The 16,869-nt window shown below is 43.3% G+C and overlaps 2 protein-coding genes across 4 annotated transcripts; both read right to left on the bottom strand.

Annotated features, from left to right (window-relative positions):
* Nucleotides 1-3,146: 3,146 nt before the first annotated feature.
* Nucleotides 3,147-5,147, bottom strand: LOC106599790 (Meckel syndrome type 1 protein homolog). The gene is made up of 8 exons (XM_045712692.1): nucleotides 5,129-5,147; nucleotides 4,971-5,040; nucleotides 4,640-4,761; nucleotides 4,451-4,506; nucleotides 4,134-4,283; nucleotides 3,631-3,728; nucleotides 3,343-3,471; nucleotides 3,147-3,214 (listed from the first exon to the last, which is right to left on the bottom strand). The coding sequence occupies exons 1-8, from the start codon at nucleotides 5,145-5,147 to the stop codon at nucleotides 3,163-3,165; spliced, it is 696 nt and encodes a 231-aa protein (XP_045568648.1). The 3' UTR covers nucleotides 3,147-3,162.
* Nucleotides 5,148-5,370: 223 nt separating this feature from the next.
* LOC106596533 (uncharacterized) lies at nucleotides 5,371-9,172 on the bottom strand. Of its 3 annotated transcripts, none has more exons than XM_045712684.1 (10): nucleotides 9,079-9,171; nucleotides 8,848-8,909; nucleotides 8,696-8,770; nucleotides 8,525-8,563; nucleotides 8,342-8,416; nucleotides 7,932-8,033; nucleotides 7,707-7,841; nucleotides 7,223-7,510; nucleotides 6,924-7,066; nucleotides 5,371-6,208 (listed from the first exon to the last, which is right to left on the bottom strand). In XM_045712684.1, the coding sequence occupies exons 2-10, from the start codon at nucleotides 8,899-8,901 to the stop codon at nucleotides 6,163-6,165; spliced, it is 957 nt and encodes a 318-aa protein (XP_045568640.1). In that variant the 5' UTR covers nucleotides 8,902-8,909; nucleotides 9,079-9,171; the 3' UTR covers nucleotides 5,371-6,162. The 3 variants fall into 3 exon arrangements, with proteins under 3 accessions (XP_045568640.1, XP_045568641.1, XP_045568642.1); XM_045712685.1 differs by having other exon boundaries at nucleotides 8,848-8,905; nucleotides 9,079-9,125; XM_045712686.1 differs by lacking the exon at nucleotides 5,371-6,208 and having other exon boundaries at nucleotides 6,936-7,066; nucleotides 7,191-7,510; nucleotides 9,079-9,172.
* Nucleotides 9,173-16,869: the final 7,697 nt, after the last annotated feature.

A 16,869-nucleotide genomic window follows, 5' to 3' on the forward strand; every position in this document is an offset into this window, starting at 1 on the left:
ACTAAGATCGAATCGTACTACACCGGCTCCGACGCTCATCGGATGTGTCAGGGCTTGCAAACTATTACAGACTACAAAGGGAAGCACAGCCGAGAGCAGCCCAGTGACACGAGCCTACCAGACGAGCTAAATAACTTCTATGCTCGCTTCAAGGCAAGTAACACTGAAACATGCATGAGAGCATCAGCTGTTCCGGACGACTGTGTGATCATGCTCTCCGCAGCCGATGTAAGACCTTTAAACAGGTCAACATTCATAAGGCCGCAGGGCCAGATAGATTACCAGGCCGTGTACTCCGAGCATGCTCTGACCAACTGGCAAGTGTCTTCACTGACATTATCAACCTCTCCTTGTCAGAGTCTGTAATACCAACATGTTTCAAGCAGACCACCATAGTCCCTGTGCCTAAGAACACTAAAGTAACCTGCCTAAATAACAACCGACCCGTAGCACTCACATCTGTAGCCATGAAGTGCTTTGAAAGGCTGGCCATGGCTCACATCACCACCATTATCCCAGAAACCCTAGACCCACTCCAATTTGCATACCGCCCCAACAGATGATGCAATCTCTATTGCACTCCACACTGCCCTTTCACACATGGACAAAAGGAGCACCTATGTGAGAATGCTATTCATTGACTACATCTCAGCATTTAACACCATAGTGCCCTCAAAGCTCATCACTAAGCTAAGGACCCTGGGACTAAACACCGCCCTCTGCAACTGGATCCTGGACTTCCTGACGGGCCGCCCCCAGGTGGTAAGGGTAGGAAACAACATATCCGCCACACTGATCCTCAACACGGGGGCACTTCTAGGATGCATGCTCAGTCCCCTCCTGTACTCCCTGTTCACTCATGACTGCACGGCCAGGCACGACTCCAACACCATCATTAAGTTTGCCGATGACAACAGTGGTAGGCCTGATTCACCGACAAAAACGAGAAAGCCTATAAGGAGGAGGTCAGAGTCCTGACAATGTGGTGCAAGGACAACAACCTCTTCCTCAATGTGATCAAGACAAAGGAGATGATTGTGGACTACAGGACAAGGAGGACTGAGCACGCCCCCATTCTTATCGACGGGGCTGTAGTGGAGCAGGTTCAGAGCTTCAAGTTCCTTGGTGTCCACATCACCAAAGTATCATGGTCCAAACACACCAAGACAGTCGTGAAGGGGGCAAGACAAAGCCTATTCCCCCACAAGAGATTGAAAAGATTTCTCATGGGTTCTCAGATCCTCAAAAAATTCTACAGCTGCACCATCGAGAGCACCCTGACTGGTTAAATCACTGCCTGGTATGGCATCTGCTCAGACTTTGACTGCAAGGCACTACAGAGGGTAGTGAGTATGTCCCAGTACATCACCGGGGCCAAGCTTCCTGCCATCCAGGACCTCTATACCAGGCGTTGTCAGAATAAGGCCCGAAAATTGTCAAAGACTCAAGCCACCCTAGTCATAGAATGTTCTCTCTGCTACAGCACGGCAAGTGATACCGGAGCGTCAAGTCTAGGTCCAAAATACCAATTTTTTTTCTTAAACTGCATTGTTGGATAAGGGCTCGGAAATAAGCATTTCCGAGCCCTTATTGTTGTATTCTGTGACAAATAAAATCAGATTTAACATTACCTTTGCTGATGAAACAACTTTGTTGAAGTCTGGTTTGATGGTAATCACTCCATATCCATCTGCTCTTATCGTGCACAACAAGCTGTCATGACGTTGGCCTCTTTGAGTACAGGGAGGACAGTTGACCCCCTCCCCCCTTGCACCATCCCCCAACCTACCTTCCCCCACCCAGTCCCTGTGTGAAGGAGTGGTAAAATTCCAGAGAAGAGTCTCTGGCCACATGGCCCATAGAGAGACACAGGAAATTCTTCCAACTCACAGAATTGGGGAACCGAGTGACATTTGTGTTCTGGAGAAGGTATGGAAGATTTGTGAAGAATCCAGCTACGAACTGGTCCGCTTGGTACAATTTTGTGATACTCAGAAGAGACAATATAGCCATATTACCATAAAATTGTTTATATAATAGCCTCAGCGATGAGACTTGCATCCACATGGTTGTATAGAATGTATTAATAAGGATAAAGCTTTTGTAATACATTGAGATGCTATGTACTGATGTTAATGTGATAGAATTGTATTCCTGTACCAAGCTTAACTCAGTCATCGGCACGCCCCCAGGGACACAGACAGGACCAGGCGTCATGTGACATGTTCACTATAAAACCCACCCTGATTTACATTTCTAACAGACCCGGCCTCCACTCCATTGCGAGTTGGCCAATAGGTTTGACCATCCAAGTACTCTACAGAAAGTTAACTATACCACGTGGTTAACTTTTAGACTATTGATACCGACAGAATAAGAACAAGTCTTTGATATTAATTATTAGTCTGCAGCTAAGTAACTTATATCATTGAACGCGAAGACCAACGAAACATCCATTCTATGACGACATTAATGAATGTCGCTTTGAAAGATCCATTCTAACCCAGAGAGAGAGAGAGAGAGAGAGAGAGAGAGAGAGAGAGAGAGAGAGAACTCTCCAACAGAACGACGCTCCAACAAGGATCCCGACGACACACTGAGCGTAAATATATATTGATTGCAATTGTTCTCGAATGAGTGAGCGTTCATGTGCAAAGGATTAGCATATCAATTGTTAATATTAATGAACTCTGTAGGGTCTTCTCAGCTGCCCTTTATGACCCATTGTTCAACAAGACACCAGCCATGCCTGTTAGCCACTAGGGCACATTACTCTACCAATTCTTTGTGATGATAATTACTGTTTGTATACTTTCTGTGAATTACTTAGTTTAGTAAATAAATGATTTTAAGACAATTGATGTATGGATGACTCTTAGTAAAGACTGGGTTCGTGCAGATACAACAATTTACGACGTTTGGAATGAGACTGGACGCGAGGTAAAATACACCATTTAAACCAGAAGATAATCGGCCTATACTATAATAGAATATAATATATAATGTTATAATATAGGAAAGTTATATTAGGAAAATTATAACTTTGTAATCTGAATATTTTCCTTGGTGCCCCGATCTCCTAGTTAATTACAATTAAACGATGAATCAGTTTGATCGCGTGATAATAATTACAGGGAGTTGATTGATAAACATGTCTTCAGTTTAATGGTACCCCAAAGACACGACAAAGCATTCCTTCTCCTTCTGGCCAAGTCTGAGGAAGACAAGAATACAATGCCACTTTTCAATGCCTGAATTGGAATGTACTTCAAAGTTATTACATACAAAGCAGTGTAATAAGTGCATAGGCTACATAGTGGTTTTTCCCCTTGTGCTACTCACTTGCCCGGTGGTCCCAGGTCATCCATGATGTGCATGGTCTGTACAGGTGTGTTGACCACGTGGCTGGTCTTCACAAAGTCCTCCGAGGGCTCCCAGGTAATCAGCCTGGACTTGGGGAAGGTGCTGTCACTGCAGACCAACAGAATACCACAACCACATTTTGCATACAAGGGTAATATGAACATACCGGTACACTGTTTGTCTTCAAAGCAGCACATCACACATCAATGTTGCTTCAATTACATTCACTTTAATAATAATTCACTGCGGTGAGTAACAGGGACCTACACTGGCTGTCTGTCCTGTCGTCTGTGTCTGACATTGGCCATCCTATGTGCCAGGAAGGTAGGGTTGGACTTGACCTGCCTCACCATACTCTGGGAAAGCTGTAGTGAGTATAAAAAAAACTGCTTTAAAACACTAACGTTTCTTTGGGACAGAAACGAGGTAAATTCTTTGTTTTGAATAATGAAATTGTCACGTCTGCTCCCGCTCCCCCTCTCTGGAGCACGAGGTCGCCAGGCTGCTCATCATTACGCACACCTGTCACCATCGTTACGCGCACCAGCGCTTCATCAGACTCACCTGGATCACGTCATTGATTGCCTCCCCTATATCTGTCACTTCCTCAGTTTCATTCCCTTGTCTACATTGATGTTGTTTTGTTTCTCTTGTCCAGACTCTGTTCTTCTTTAGTTTCATGTCTATTTATTAATAAATCCTCACCCTGTACTTCCCAGCGTCTGTGGTTATGGAACCGTTACAGAAATGGAGATTCAGTAGAAACCCACCCCTTCCCAATTGGTGTAGCAGTCAGAATCGGTGTAGGTGAAAGTCCTGCGGTTCCGGTCTGCCCCTGGTCCGCTCCAGAGCCATGATCTCTGTGTGGTACTGTCTCTCCAGTGGAGTCTGGTATACTGACTCACTCTGGAACAAAACCACTTCATATTACACACACACACACACACACACACACACACACACACACACACACACACACACACACACACACACACACACACACACACACACACACACACTATGCAAAATCAAACTATCCTAAACAGTAAAGTCTTATTTGTTATAAGGACACTGGTAGAGGACCTACCTGACTGAACAGCTTCTCCTGCCAGCCTACCACCAACTCCTCCTCATCATCTCCGGCTGAAAACAAAACCAAGATGTTCTGGTCCATATCTAGCCACCACGAAAATAACATCTACTCAACTAAGAAGCATCTAACATCTTTCTGTTTCAAAACATCTAACATCTTTCTGTTTCAAAACAGTGTTAATACCTGATTGAGCCGGTGAGTTGAGGGTGTCCAGCTCAATGCCTCTCCTCTCCTGTTGAGTCAAAACCTGCTGCTGAAGGTGTTGGGAGAGGGCTGCTGTGGAGGTGAATCTCTGAATATGGATCCTGTAAACACCATTGTAAATATAAACAAGGTAAACAGGATTCTAGCTAGCTAAATGCCATGTTTTCATGGCAAACTCAGGGATCAGGTCAAGCAATATACTGGGTGTTTATCATCATCTGCTTTGAGAGCTAACGTTAGCTAAAGACAGTGTCTTGCTTTTATGGCAATGCAAGGAATAAAAGCCCCACAAAGGCCAACTGCAACTTACTTAATTGTAAGGTTTTTGACAGCATCTCGGGAACGATAGGCAGACTCTCCGGTGTCGGTGCTCCAGCCGTCTACCAAGTTGTAACGTTAGGAACTTTATTGATGGCTTGCTAACTAGCAGCAAGCAATTGAGACAATTTTGTAGCTAGTACTTTTCACAAGCGTCTGCTTGTTGCATGGTAACAACAGTCTGCCTGCCTGGTTGGGTTTCTGGCGATCAATCCAACTATTTATTGGTTCACTACCGCCACCTACCGTGGGATCCAGTCCAGAGCAGCAGAATAAACCCCCCCACTGATAACAGGTAAGGTAATATCAGTACAATAATATTCCCTTGATGTAAAATGTTTAAGAACCCCCGATGTAATTAATTAAGACAAAAATCTGTCTGACACAAATAATTGCAATTTAAAAAGCTTTATTGGAAATACACATTTCAAACAGCACAATTCAAGTACAGATGAGTGTAGCTAAATCAGATACATGCTAATTTAGTTTAAATATGATGCAGTCCTCCAGTCCCAGTTCATTTGCACTCTTTTGACATGCTTCAGACCAGATGCATGCTCCACTTCAGTGTACAATGGTCCTGAATTTGCATATCACAGTGTTTGAAGCTTCTATGTTCTGCATCTCTCTGCTGTCTTTCATCTGAAGCCATATCCTCCAGGGTCTAAACAGGTGTAGATTTCCATCTCTGTGTGGGAGACCAGATATTGCAAGGAGACCAGTAAGGGGCCCTCACCTCTTCACTTTGGCCCAAGGATACCAGTGACACTGCCCTAAGGTTGGTGCTGTCCTTTGGATGAGAATGTGGAGACAGAGGTCTTATCTCTCTGTGGTTACTAAAGATGTCATGGCACTTATGACATGAGTAGAGGTGTTGACCCTGCTTCTCCTGGATATATTTCCAAGCCTAAGCATGAAAATCCAAATCATTATCATAGGCTGGATGGAGACCAATATCTTGTTTTTTTTTTTATAATGCTGCATGTCTCAAAATATAAGAATGAGACCAATATATGTATTTTGCTAATCATAATTCCTGTCTCTGAAATTACGTTTGTGTGTGTTGTAGGAATAACCAATACTCAAAATGTGTGTGTGTGTGTGTGTGTGTGTGTGTGTGTGTGTGTGTGTGTGTGTGTGTGTGTGTGTGTGTGTGTGTGTGTGGTAGAAGTAATAGTTGGCCATTATTTCTTTGAACATCTCAGTTTGGGCAGCAGCCACTGAAGAAACCTGTCAATCAAAAACCACAGGAGAATAAATAGTATTATAAACTGGGTGGTTCGATCCCTGAATGCTGATTGGCTGACAGCCGTGGTATATTTAAGCAATAAGGCACGAGGGGGTGTGGTATATGGTCAATATACCACACCTAAGGGCTGTTCTTAGGCACAACACGACACGGAGTGCCTGGATACAGCCCTTAGCCGTGGTATAATGGCCATATACCACAAACCCCCAAGGTTTCTTTTTGCTATTATGAACTGGTTACCAACGTAATTAGAGCAGTAAAAATAAATGCTTTGTCATACCTGTGGTATACGGTCTGATACACCACGGCTGTCAGCCAATCAGCATTCAGGGCTCGAACCACCCAGTTTATAACAGACCATATACCACGGGTGTGACAAAAACATTTATTTTTACTGCTCTAATTATTTTGGTAACCAGCTAATAATAACAATAAGGCACCTCGGGGGTTTGTGGTATATGGCCAATATACCACGGCTAAGGGCTGTATCCAGGTACTCCGTGTTGCGTTGTGCATAAGAACAGCCCTTAGCCATGATATATTGGCCATATACCACACCTCCTCGTGCCTTATTGCGTAAGTTTGCACTTACACATCAGATAGCTGCTCTTTCTCTGCTACCTCATTCTATTTCTCTAATTCTCTAGTCTAGTATTCCCTGGTTATGTTCCACTTCTCCCTCCTCTATTTCCTCACCTCTTCCACAGACTCTTCTTTTCCTCTTTCTTGTCCTCCTCCTTACTTTCTCCAACATTTCCCATCTGTTGCATCTTACTGGCCTTCTCTTGCTTCACTACTTTTTTGGCCTTGCCCTTGTTTTTCTTATTGACCTTCCCTTCCTGAATATTTTGGACAAGGAGATAAAGTAATGTAAGCTTATAGGTTTTCTCTTCTCTTGAGCTACGATACCTAGAGCTATGCTATACTATAGAAGGACTTATGCTATACTATAGAAGGACTTACGGACAATATTCCCTTCTTGTATTTCCTCTCACCTGTGGGGCCACTCCAGCCATTTCCTGTAGCAGCTTCCTGCCGGACTCGCTCAGGTTGGTGATGGGAGCCAGGCGAGGGCTGTGGCGGTATGGGAAGTTCTCTGTTCGGGGCGGAGCGATAATGACAGGGCTGAGAGGAGTCAGAGGCCTTGGGACATTTACTGGGTAGGGAGAGCCTACAGCAGAGGGCAGGGCCCGTAGGGCTTCAGCCAGGTTCCGGTGTGCTGAGGTCACAAGAGGAGAGAGACCATTCTTGACAGATACAGGACTTGAGTCCTTCCCTGGGCTCTGTAGGACCAGAAAGTAAAGTAACATATCAGGAAAGTGCTATGTTCAACACAATCTGTAGAAATACTTTATAACTACTCTATACATATTGCAGATACATGACTACACTCAATAAGTAATTGTCTGCATCATTTCCAATCCCCCATGTGTATATATATATATATATATATAATAAATTTTTATATGCAGAATTTACCAGGAAGTCTGACTCATCGAAGGAGTGGAGAGACAGATCATCATCCTCGTCCATAACCCTCACGTCAAGCTTGGTCACCTTTCCATCCTCAACTTTCAGCGGTGGTGTCCTCCTTTCATGATCCTCATCATCACACTGTGTATCAGAGTCAACTAGTCAGAGACCATCCTCCTCACAGTGATGTCACTCAACAAAGACATGGACGGTAGGGTACAACTCTTTTACCTCCGATTCACAGTCAGTGAAGGAGTAGATGGAAAAGTCATCAGAACTGGAGGATGAGGTCACATCATATTTTCTCTCCATCAGCCGAGTCACCCTTCCAGACTGAGGAGACAGAGAAAGGCATGTACTCATGGCAGCCATAGAATACACTGGCATTGACCCTCAAGGAAATGTAGAATATGTAGGCAATCCAACATGGTTGTACAAGTAGTGAGTAATACATGGGTAACTGAAAATGCAATAAATGCAACTCCCATAACATTAGGGGTGGGTCTAAAGACCTTCCATAGTATAGGATTCTTTAGCATCTCGAATAGATGATTGTCAATTCAACCAAGCCACCCAAAATGGCCATATGAATCATCAGATTGATCTATCTGTTGTGTCTCTATGGGAACAGCAGAGATGACCTGGCTGAGAGGCTCTGGATTGATGCTCCATCCATCCCCAGATGTTTGGTCCTGCCCATAGCTCACAATGATTGGCTGTTAACAGTAAAGAATGAATTCAACACGGCTTTGCTCATTTTGGCCTTGAATTGTGTATCAATAAATATAAGTACTGTTATGTGGTTGAATTTGAATGTGACTTACAGGCCTTTTGTGGATCTGAGGGGTCTGCACTGAAGTAGACTGTGAAGACAGCATTCAATGTGGTTAGATAGGGATTTCTGCATTTGCTTTCATTCTGATAACTGCAGTTTGTACATGCAGAATGCATAACTAATGTGTATGTGTTATTGTTTCAGGTCGGATATGACTTACAGGCTTTGGCCTTCTGTGCACCTTGCCGGTTGGCCACAACACGGAATCAGGGGTGTTCACCCTCACTGGTTTCAACTGTCAACACAACACTCAATTTAGAATGTGATAATATAACAAAAACAGGACAAAACAAACAAATATTTGATATTTACCACATAAGGGCGGCGTCTTAAAGCTCTTTTGATTCTCTCATCATTACGGTCCATCTTTCTTTCTGAGGGAAACATTTCCATCAATTGATTGACACAAAACACATCCTGACTCACACACAGACACACACACACACACACACACACACGAAGATGGCATTCCAAATGGCACCCTATTCCCTATATATATATATATATGTTGGGAAGGAGGTGCCCCAAAAGGTCAAAGAATACCTGCAACAACCTGAGTGAAGAAAACGATTGTAGATTAAATCAAATCTGAACACAGTTTATGTAGTGAATTAATGCATGGCTACGTCATTTTATATCACAGCTTTATGACCGCGCATAATACGTCACAAGAAAAAGGCTTGTTTGGAGCCGGACTGGTGGTCGCATCTTCTCACTGGTTGTAGCTCAATAACGAACGTGATGTGCTTATTATATCCTACTGACTGAGTAATGGTTGTATCGATGGTTGGTTGGACGTTTTGCATAGATAGGCCAACATGATATCAATGGGAAAAAACCATTCCTTGCCAAATATTTTTTTATTATTGTTTTACTTTGAGTAACATTAAGGGAACACAATGGAAGCCGTTTACTTTATTGTGTTGTCCCTGGCCTGACACGTTTTATTTAATTAAACGGTTTTATTTTATTAAACTGTCAAATCAAATATATCTATCAAGCTTTCTATCTAACTCAAATGAGCTGTTGAGGACTCTTTGGTCATCACATTTCAGGCACAAGCCAGCAGGTGGAAGTGTCTTTAAATGCAGCACTGCCTTAGCGCACTTCATGATCTCCGCAACAGTAACTTTGTGGTTGTGAAAGTGATTAATCCAAATGCGGAAGTCCAGTACATTTGTTTTGGTTTAGCAAGCTAGCTACTCAAGTCTTGGCTAAAGTGTTGTGCAATATTGGAGGAAAAGTGTCGTAACTGACATGTTGTATTGTGCTTGAATATCCTCTAGTAGTTTGACAAGTATGCACTGAGCATCAACATGATCACCCGAATAGTTTTGAAAGATGTGGTTCAGAGGTTCAAGAGTTTTACTACTGAGTTCAGGCTAAAAAGTGGCATTGTTGCTGTCATTATAGTATCATTTGTTTTGTTTACTGTCACTGCATATTCCGGTTCATCAGAGGATGTCTAAAGTCTTGGAACTACAGTTTTTGCCAATGGGCATGGTACGTTAGCAAGGAGGGACTGGGTGATTTAAGAATCATATGCTCGGTAGCTAGCTAGCTACTTTGTATGGGACTGTTGTAACGTTATCTAGCTTGCTACAACTTGTAGCTATCATTAATGACGTAACATATGGTGCCAGTAGGCTACAGCAGCAAGCTAGAGCACAACACATCAATGCCGCTGATGTCTGTCAACCCGTTAATTTCAGTTTTAATCCTCTCCTCTTCCTTTACGGTACACAAGCTCATCACATACTCCTTCCACCACAAGACAGTGACCCAGCTACTCTTCAGCATTGGGGCTCTGATGCTCCTCTGGTGGGACTGAGAAGATTGTGGGCACTGTTTGGTTCCTCCTCATGTTTCAGCTGCTCTCTATCAGCACAGGGGTGTTGTACACCCTCCTGGGGCTGGTACTGTTTGGTGCATCTGCCCAGAATCAAGTGGAGGGGTTAGTTCCTGTATCTCTCTCCCTTATGGGTATGGCTACAGTGGTTATGGTTGAGGGCTTTCTTTTTGGGGTCAGTGTACCCATGTTAGCCCTGGCTGTTTCTGGTCATCGCAACACTTTTGGTCCCACACACTGTCTTCCTCTGCAACCCCATCATCGCAGGGGGGATCTCTATCCTTACTCCAACCTTATTGTGGTTGACAATAACCATGATACACTGCAGTATGTCACAGCTTTAAGTGTGCTTAGTAGTGTAGTTAAGTTGTAATATGTTTATGTGCGGCGCTGTGGTCTAAGGCACTGCATCTTTGTCTACAGTCCCTGGTTCGAATCCAGGCTGTATCACATCCGGACGTGATTGGGAATCCCATAGGACGGTGCACAATCGGCCCGGCGCTGTCCGGGTTTGGCCAGGGTAGGCCGTCATTGTAAATAAGAATTTGTTCTTAACTGACTTGCCTAGTTAAATAAAGGTTAAATAAAAATAAATGATATACTTGAAATTTGTGTTGAGTCATCATGCTGTACATAATGGGATGTTTGGTTAGGAAAATGTACCATCACTGTGTCACACATTCTCCTTATCTTGCTCTGGGGAAACATGGAAAGGGCTGGCACCCACTTCTAGACATGTCTGATGCTAGGGCATCAGTGCTGGACAAGAAGATGCCTGAGTTGAAAGTACAAAATGTCATATTTTTCATGCATATCTGTTTAACCGTTTAGAAATGAAAGCACTTTATGTATCTAGTCCCCCTATTTCAAGGAGTCATAAGTATTTGGACAAATTCACTTATGTGTATTAAAGTAGTCAAAAGTTTAGTATTTGGACCCCTATTCCTAGCATGCAATGACTACATCAAGCTTGTGACTCGACAAACTTGTTGGATGCATTTGGAGTTTGTTTTGGTTGTTTCAGATGATGTTGTGCCCAATAGAAATGAATGGTAAATAATGTATTGTGCCATTTTGGAGTCACTTTTATTGTAAATGTGAATAGAATATGTTTCTGAACACTTCTACATTAATGGATACTGAACAAAAATATAAACACAACACACAACAATTTCAAAGATTTTACTGAGTTACAGTTCATATAAGGAAATTAGTCAAATAAATTCATTATGGGGCTGATTCTATCAGATAATGGAAATTAATAGTTCCAATGGTTTAGTAAACCTGAGCGCTATTGCAAAAGATTTCTCCAAAACCCAGACTTTTCACAAGACTGGTCAGGAAATAAATAATGCTGCTGGAGGTAGCAGTGAACTTAGTGAGCAGTAAATCTCTTGTTTAGTCTGAGTGCACAAAACATTAAGAACACCTGCTCTTTCCATGACAGACTGACCAGGTGAATCCAGTTGAAAGCTAGGGTCCCTTATTGATGTCACTTGTTAAATCCACTTCATATCAGTGTAGATGAAGGGGAGGAGACAGGTTAAAGAAGGATTTTTAAGCCTTAAGACATGGATTGTGTACAGTGCATTCGGAAAGTATTCAGACCGCTTCCCTTGTTCCACATTTTCTTAGTTGGCGAGAAGAAACGCAACAAGCTGTAACGTTGATGCAACACTGTCCTCTGTCTCAGTTATTTCTGTCGTACTGTACATTTTTTTTTTTAACTTTCATTTTGAGCTACTACAATGAGTTTCAACCATATTGGTTGTTCAGATATGCTAAAACCTGTCAATGTTGTTAGGGGAAGGGGTGTGTTGGGGTTACCTATTCCTTTCCCACCTGGTAGTCCTAGTATGTGTGGTGATGTCAATGGTAGTGAAATTGCATGGGAAGTTCCTTTAGTCAGTGGGGACAATGCAGCTTCTCATGGTCATCATGCAGTTAACTCACCTAGGCCCCAGGTTGTTCAGAACTAGCATACCCCCCGCAAACTTCCGGGGAATTTACTAACAATTTACTAAATTACTCACGATAAACGTTCACAAAAAACATAACAATTATTTTAAGAATTATAGAAACAGAACTCCTTTGTGCAATCGAGGTGTCCGATTTTAAAATAGCTTTTCGGTGAAAGCACATTTTGCAATATTCTCAGTAGATAGCCCAGCCATCACGGCTAGCCATTTAGACACCGACCAAGTTTAGCCCTGACCAAACTCCGATTTACTATTACAAAAGTTTGATTACCTTTGTTGTCTTCGTCAGAACGCACTCCCAGGACTGCTACTTCAATAACAAATGTTGGTTTGGTCCAAAATAATCCATCGTTATATCCAAATAGCGGCGTTTTGTTTGTGCGTTCCAGACACTATCCGAAATGGTAAATCAGGGTTACGAGCATGGCGCAATTCGTGACCAAAAAATTCTAAATATTCCATTACCGTACTTCGAAGCATGTCAACCGCTGTTTAAAATCAATTTTTATGCCATTTTTCTCGTAAAAAAGCGATAATATTCCGACCGGGAATCTTCGTTTAGGTAAACAGAGGAAAGAAAACAAAGCATTCGGTCGACGCGGGCACGCGCCTGAGTCTCACAGTACTGTAACCAGCCACTACCCAAACGCGGTACTTTTTTTCAGCCAGAGCCTGCAAAGCCACGATTCAGCTTTTTGCCGCCTTCTGAGAGTCCATGGCAGCCGTAGGAAGTGTCACGTAACAGCAGAGATCCTTTGTAATGGATAGAGATGGTAAAGAAGGCCAAGAAATGGTCAGACAGGGTACTTCCTGTACAGAATCTTCTCAGGTTTTGACCTGCCATTTGAGTTCTGTTATACTCACAGACACCATTCAAACAGTTTTAGAAACTTTGGAGTGTTTTCTATCCAAAGCCAATAATTATATGCATATTCTAGTTACTGGGCAGGAGGAGTAACCAGATTAAATCGGGTACGTTTTTTATCCAGCCGTGTCAATACTGCCCACTAGCCCTAACAGGTTAAACAGCGTTTGACATGCCTCGAAGTACGGTAATGGAATATTTTGACATTTTTTGTCACGATATGCGCCGGCGCGTCACCCTTCGGATAGTGTCTTGAACGCACGAACAAAACGCCGCTATTTGGATATAACTATGGATTATTTGGAACCAAACCAACATTTGTTATTGAAGTAGAAGTCCTGGGAGTGCATTCTGACGAAGAACAGCAAAGGTAATCCAATTTTTGTTATAGTAAATCTGAGTTTGGTGAGTACCAAACTTGGTGGGTGTCAAAATAGCTAGCCTGTGATGGCCGGGCTATCTACTCAGAATATTGCAAAATGTGCTTTCACCGAAAAGCTATTTTAAAATCGGACACCGCAATTGCATAAAGGAGTTCTGTATCTATAATTCTTAAAATAATTGTTATGTTTTTTGTGGACGTTTATCGTGAGTAATTTAGTAAATTCACCGGAAGTGTTCGGTGGGAATGCTAGTCACATGCTAGTCACATGCTAATGTAAAAAGCTGGTTTTTGATGTAAATATGAACTTGATTGAACAAAACATGCATGTATTGTATAACATAATGTCCTAGGAGTGTCATCTGATGAAGATCATCAAAGGTTAGTGCTGCATTTACCTGTGGTTTTGGTTTTTGTGACATTATATGCTAGCTTGAAAAATGGGTGTCTGATTATTTCTGGCTGGGTACTCTGCTGACATAATCTAATGTTTTGCTTTCGTTGTAAAGCCTTTTTGAAATCGGACAGTGTGGTTAGATTAACGAGAGTCTTGTCTTTAAAATGGTGTAAAATAGTCATATGTTTGAGAAATTGAAGTAATAGCATTTCTAAGGTATTTGAATATCGCGCCACGGGATTCCACTGGCTGTTGACTAGGGTGGGACGCAAACGTCCCACCTAGCCCAGAAAGGCTAAATCCAATGGTGATGCAGTGCTAATAGGCCAGATAAGTACCATAGTCCAACAGATAGGACAGCATCTAGTCCAAGTAGTCGCCTATAGAAAAGTCAAAGAACCAAAGAACCACCACAAAATCAACAATAATGGCACCGGAGGAGATGGCTGCTATTGTGTGTGTTTTGTCGCGTTATTTGTAACTTATTTTGTACATAATGTTTCTGCCACCGTCTCTTATGACCGAAAAGAGCTTCTAGATATCAGGACAGTGTTTACTCATCCCGTACTGGAAGAATTTTATTTCTCTAACGAGTTGGACGCGAAGGATTTACTCCAGAAACCCGACAAGGCCCTCATCCTCATCATTCGCAGGAGAAAGAGACAGAGATATATATATAAGGGATGTAGGTCTTGGTGCCTTGTAAGGATCTGACGGCGAGTGGGTAATCTGCCTTTACCATCGGTCCTATTAGCCAACGTACAATCATTGGATAAGAGACAAACTACGAGCACGTATATCCTACCAACGGGACATTAAAAACTGTAAAATCTTATGTTTCTTCGAGACGTGGTTGAACAACGACATGAATAACATACAACTGGCGGGTTTTACGCTTCTTCGGCAGGATAGAACAGGTAAGACAAGGGGTGGCGGTCTATGTGTATTTGTAAACAACAGCTGGTGCACGAAATCTAAGGAAGTCTCAAGGTTTTTCTCACCTGAAGTAGAGTATGTCATGATAAGCTGTAGACCACACTATTTACCAAGAGAGTTTTCATCTATATTCTTCGTAGCTGTCTATTTACCACCACAAACCGCTGCTGGCACGAAGACCGCACTCAATGAGCTGAACACGGCCATAACCAAACAGGAAAACGCTCATCCAGAGGCGGCGCTCCTAGTGGCTGGGGGACTTTAATGCAGGGAAACTTAAATCCGTTTTACCTCATTTCTACCAGCATGTCACATGTGCAACCAGAGGGGAAAAAAAACTCTACACCACCTTTACTCCACACACAGAGACGCGTACAAAGCTCTCCCTCCATTTGGCAAATTTGACCATAATTCTATCCTCCTGGTTCCTGCTTACAAGCAAAAACTAAATCAGGAAGCACCAGTGAATCGGTCAGTAAAAAAAGTGGTCAGATGAAGCTGATGCTAAGCTACAGGACTGTTCTGCTTCCACAGACTGGAATATGTTCCAGGATTCTTCCGATGGCATTGAGGAGCACACCACATTAGTCACTGACTTCATCAATAAGTGCATCGTCCCCAAAGTGACTGTGCGTACATACCCCAACCAGATGCCATTGATTACAGGCAACATCCGCACTGAGCTGAAAGGGTAGAACTGCCGCTTTCAAAGAGCGAGACTATAACCCGGAAGCTTATAAGAACTCCTGCTATGCCCTATGATGAACCATCAAACAGGCAAAGCGTCAATACAGGACTAAGATTGAATCGTACTACACTGGCGCCGACACTCGTGGCAGGGCTTGCAAATTATTACAGACTACAAAGACATGCACAGCCGCGAGCTGCCCAGTGACACGAGCTTACAGCATCAGCTGTTCCGGACGACTGTGTGATCACGCACTCTGTAGCCGATGTGAGTAAGACCATTAAACAAGGCCACAGAGCCAGACGGATTACCAGGATGTGTAGTCTGAGCATGCGCTGACCAACTGGCAAGTGTCTGCACTGACATTTTCAACCTGTGCCTGACTGAGTTTGTAACACCAACGTGTTTCAAGCAGAAGACCATAGTTCCTGTGCCCAAGAACACTAAGGCAACCTGCCTAAATGACAACCGACCCGTAGCACTTACGTCTGTAGCCATGAACTGTTTTGAAAGGCTGGTCATGGCTCACATCAATACCACTATCCCAGAAACCCAAGACCCACTCCAATTTGCATACCACCCCTCCCGTACTCCCTTTTCACTCATGACTGCATGGCCAGGCATGACTCCAACAGCATCATTAAGTTTGCCAATGACACAACAGGGGTAGGCCTGATCACCGACAACGATGAGACAGCCTATTAGGAGGAGGTCAGAGACCTGGCCATGTGGTGCCAGGACAACAACCTCTCCCTTAACGTGATCATGACAAAGGAGATGATCGTGGGCTACAGGAAATGGAGGACCAAGCACGCCCCATTCTCATCGACAGGGCTGTAGTGGAGCAGGTTGAGAGCTTCAAGTTCCTTGGTGTCCACATCACCAAACTATCATGGTCCAAACACACCAAGAGTCGTGAAGAGGGCACAACAAAGCCTATTCCCCCACAAGAGACTGAAAAGATTTGGCATGGGTCCTCAGATCCTCAAAGAATTCTACAGCTGCACCATCGAGAGCATCCTGACTGGTTGAATCACTGCCTGGTATGGCAACTGCTCGGACTTTGACCGCAAGGCACTACAGAGGGTAGTGCGTACGGCCCAGTACATCACTGGAGCCAAGCTTCCTGCCATCCAGGACCTCTATACCAGGCGGTGTCAGAAGAAGGCCCTAAAAACGATCAAAGACTCCAGCCATACTAGTCATAGAATGTCCTCTCTGCTACCGCACGGCAAGCG

Source organism: Salmo salar, unplaced genomic scaffold (assembly GCF_905237065.1).
Source record: "Salmo salar unplaced genomic scaffold, Ssal_v3.1, whole genome shotgun sequence".
NCBI classification, from domain to species: domain Eukaryota; kingdom Metazoa; phylum Chordata; class Actinopteri; order Salmoniformes; family Salmonidae; genus Salmo; species Salmo salar.

Excerpts from the sequence above, each read along its gene's own strand:
- LOC106596533 (XM_045712684.1), bottom strand. The coding sequence starts at position 8,901 with ATGGACCGTAATGATGAGAGAATCAAAAGAGCTTTAAGACGCCGCCCT. Across the intron at positions 7,511-7,706 it reads TCGATGAGTCAGACTTCCTG|AGCCCAGGGAAGGACTCAAG; the intron begins GTAAATTCTGCA and ends CTGGTCCTACAG. Across the intron at positions 6,209-6,923 it reads AAGAAGAGTCTGTGGAAGAG|GTTTCTTCAGTGGCTGCTGC; the intron begins GTGAGGAAATAG and ends TTTGATTGACAG.
- LOC106599790 (XM_045712692.1), bottom strand. Across the intron at positions 4,507-4,639 it reads CAACTCACCGGCTCAATCAG|CCGGAGATGATGAGGAGGAG; the intron begins GTATTAACACTG and ends TTTTGTTTTCAG. Across the intron at positions 4,284-4,450 it reads AGGAGAAGCTGTTCAGTCAG|TGGTTTTGTTCCAGAGTGAG; the intron begins GTAGGTCCTCTA and ends TGTAATATGAAG.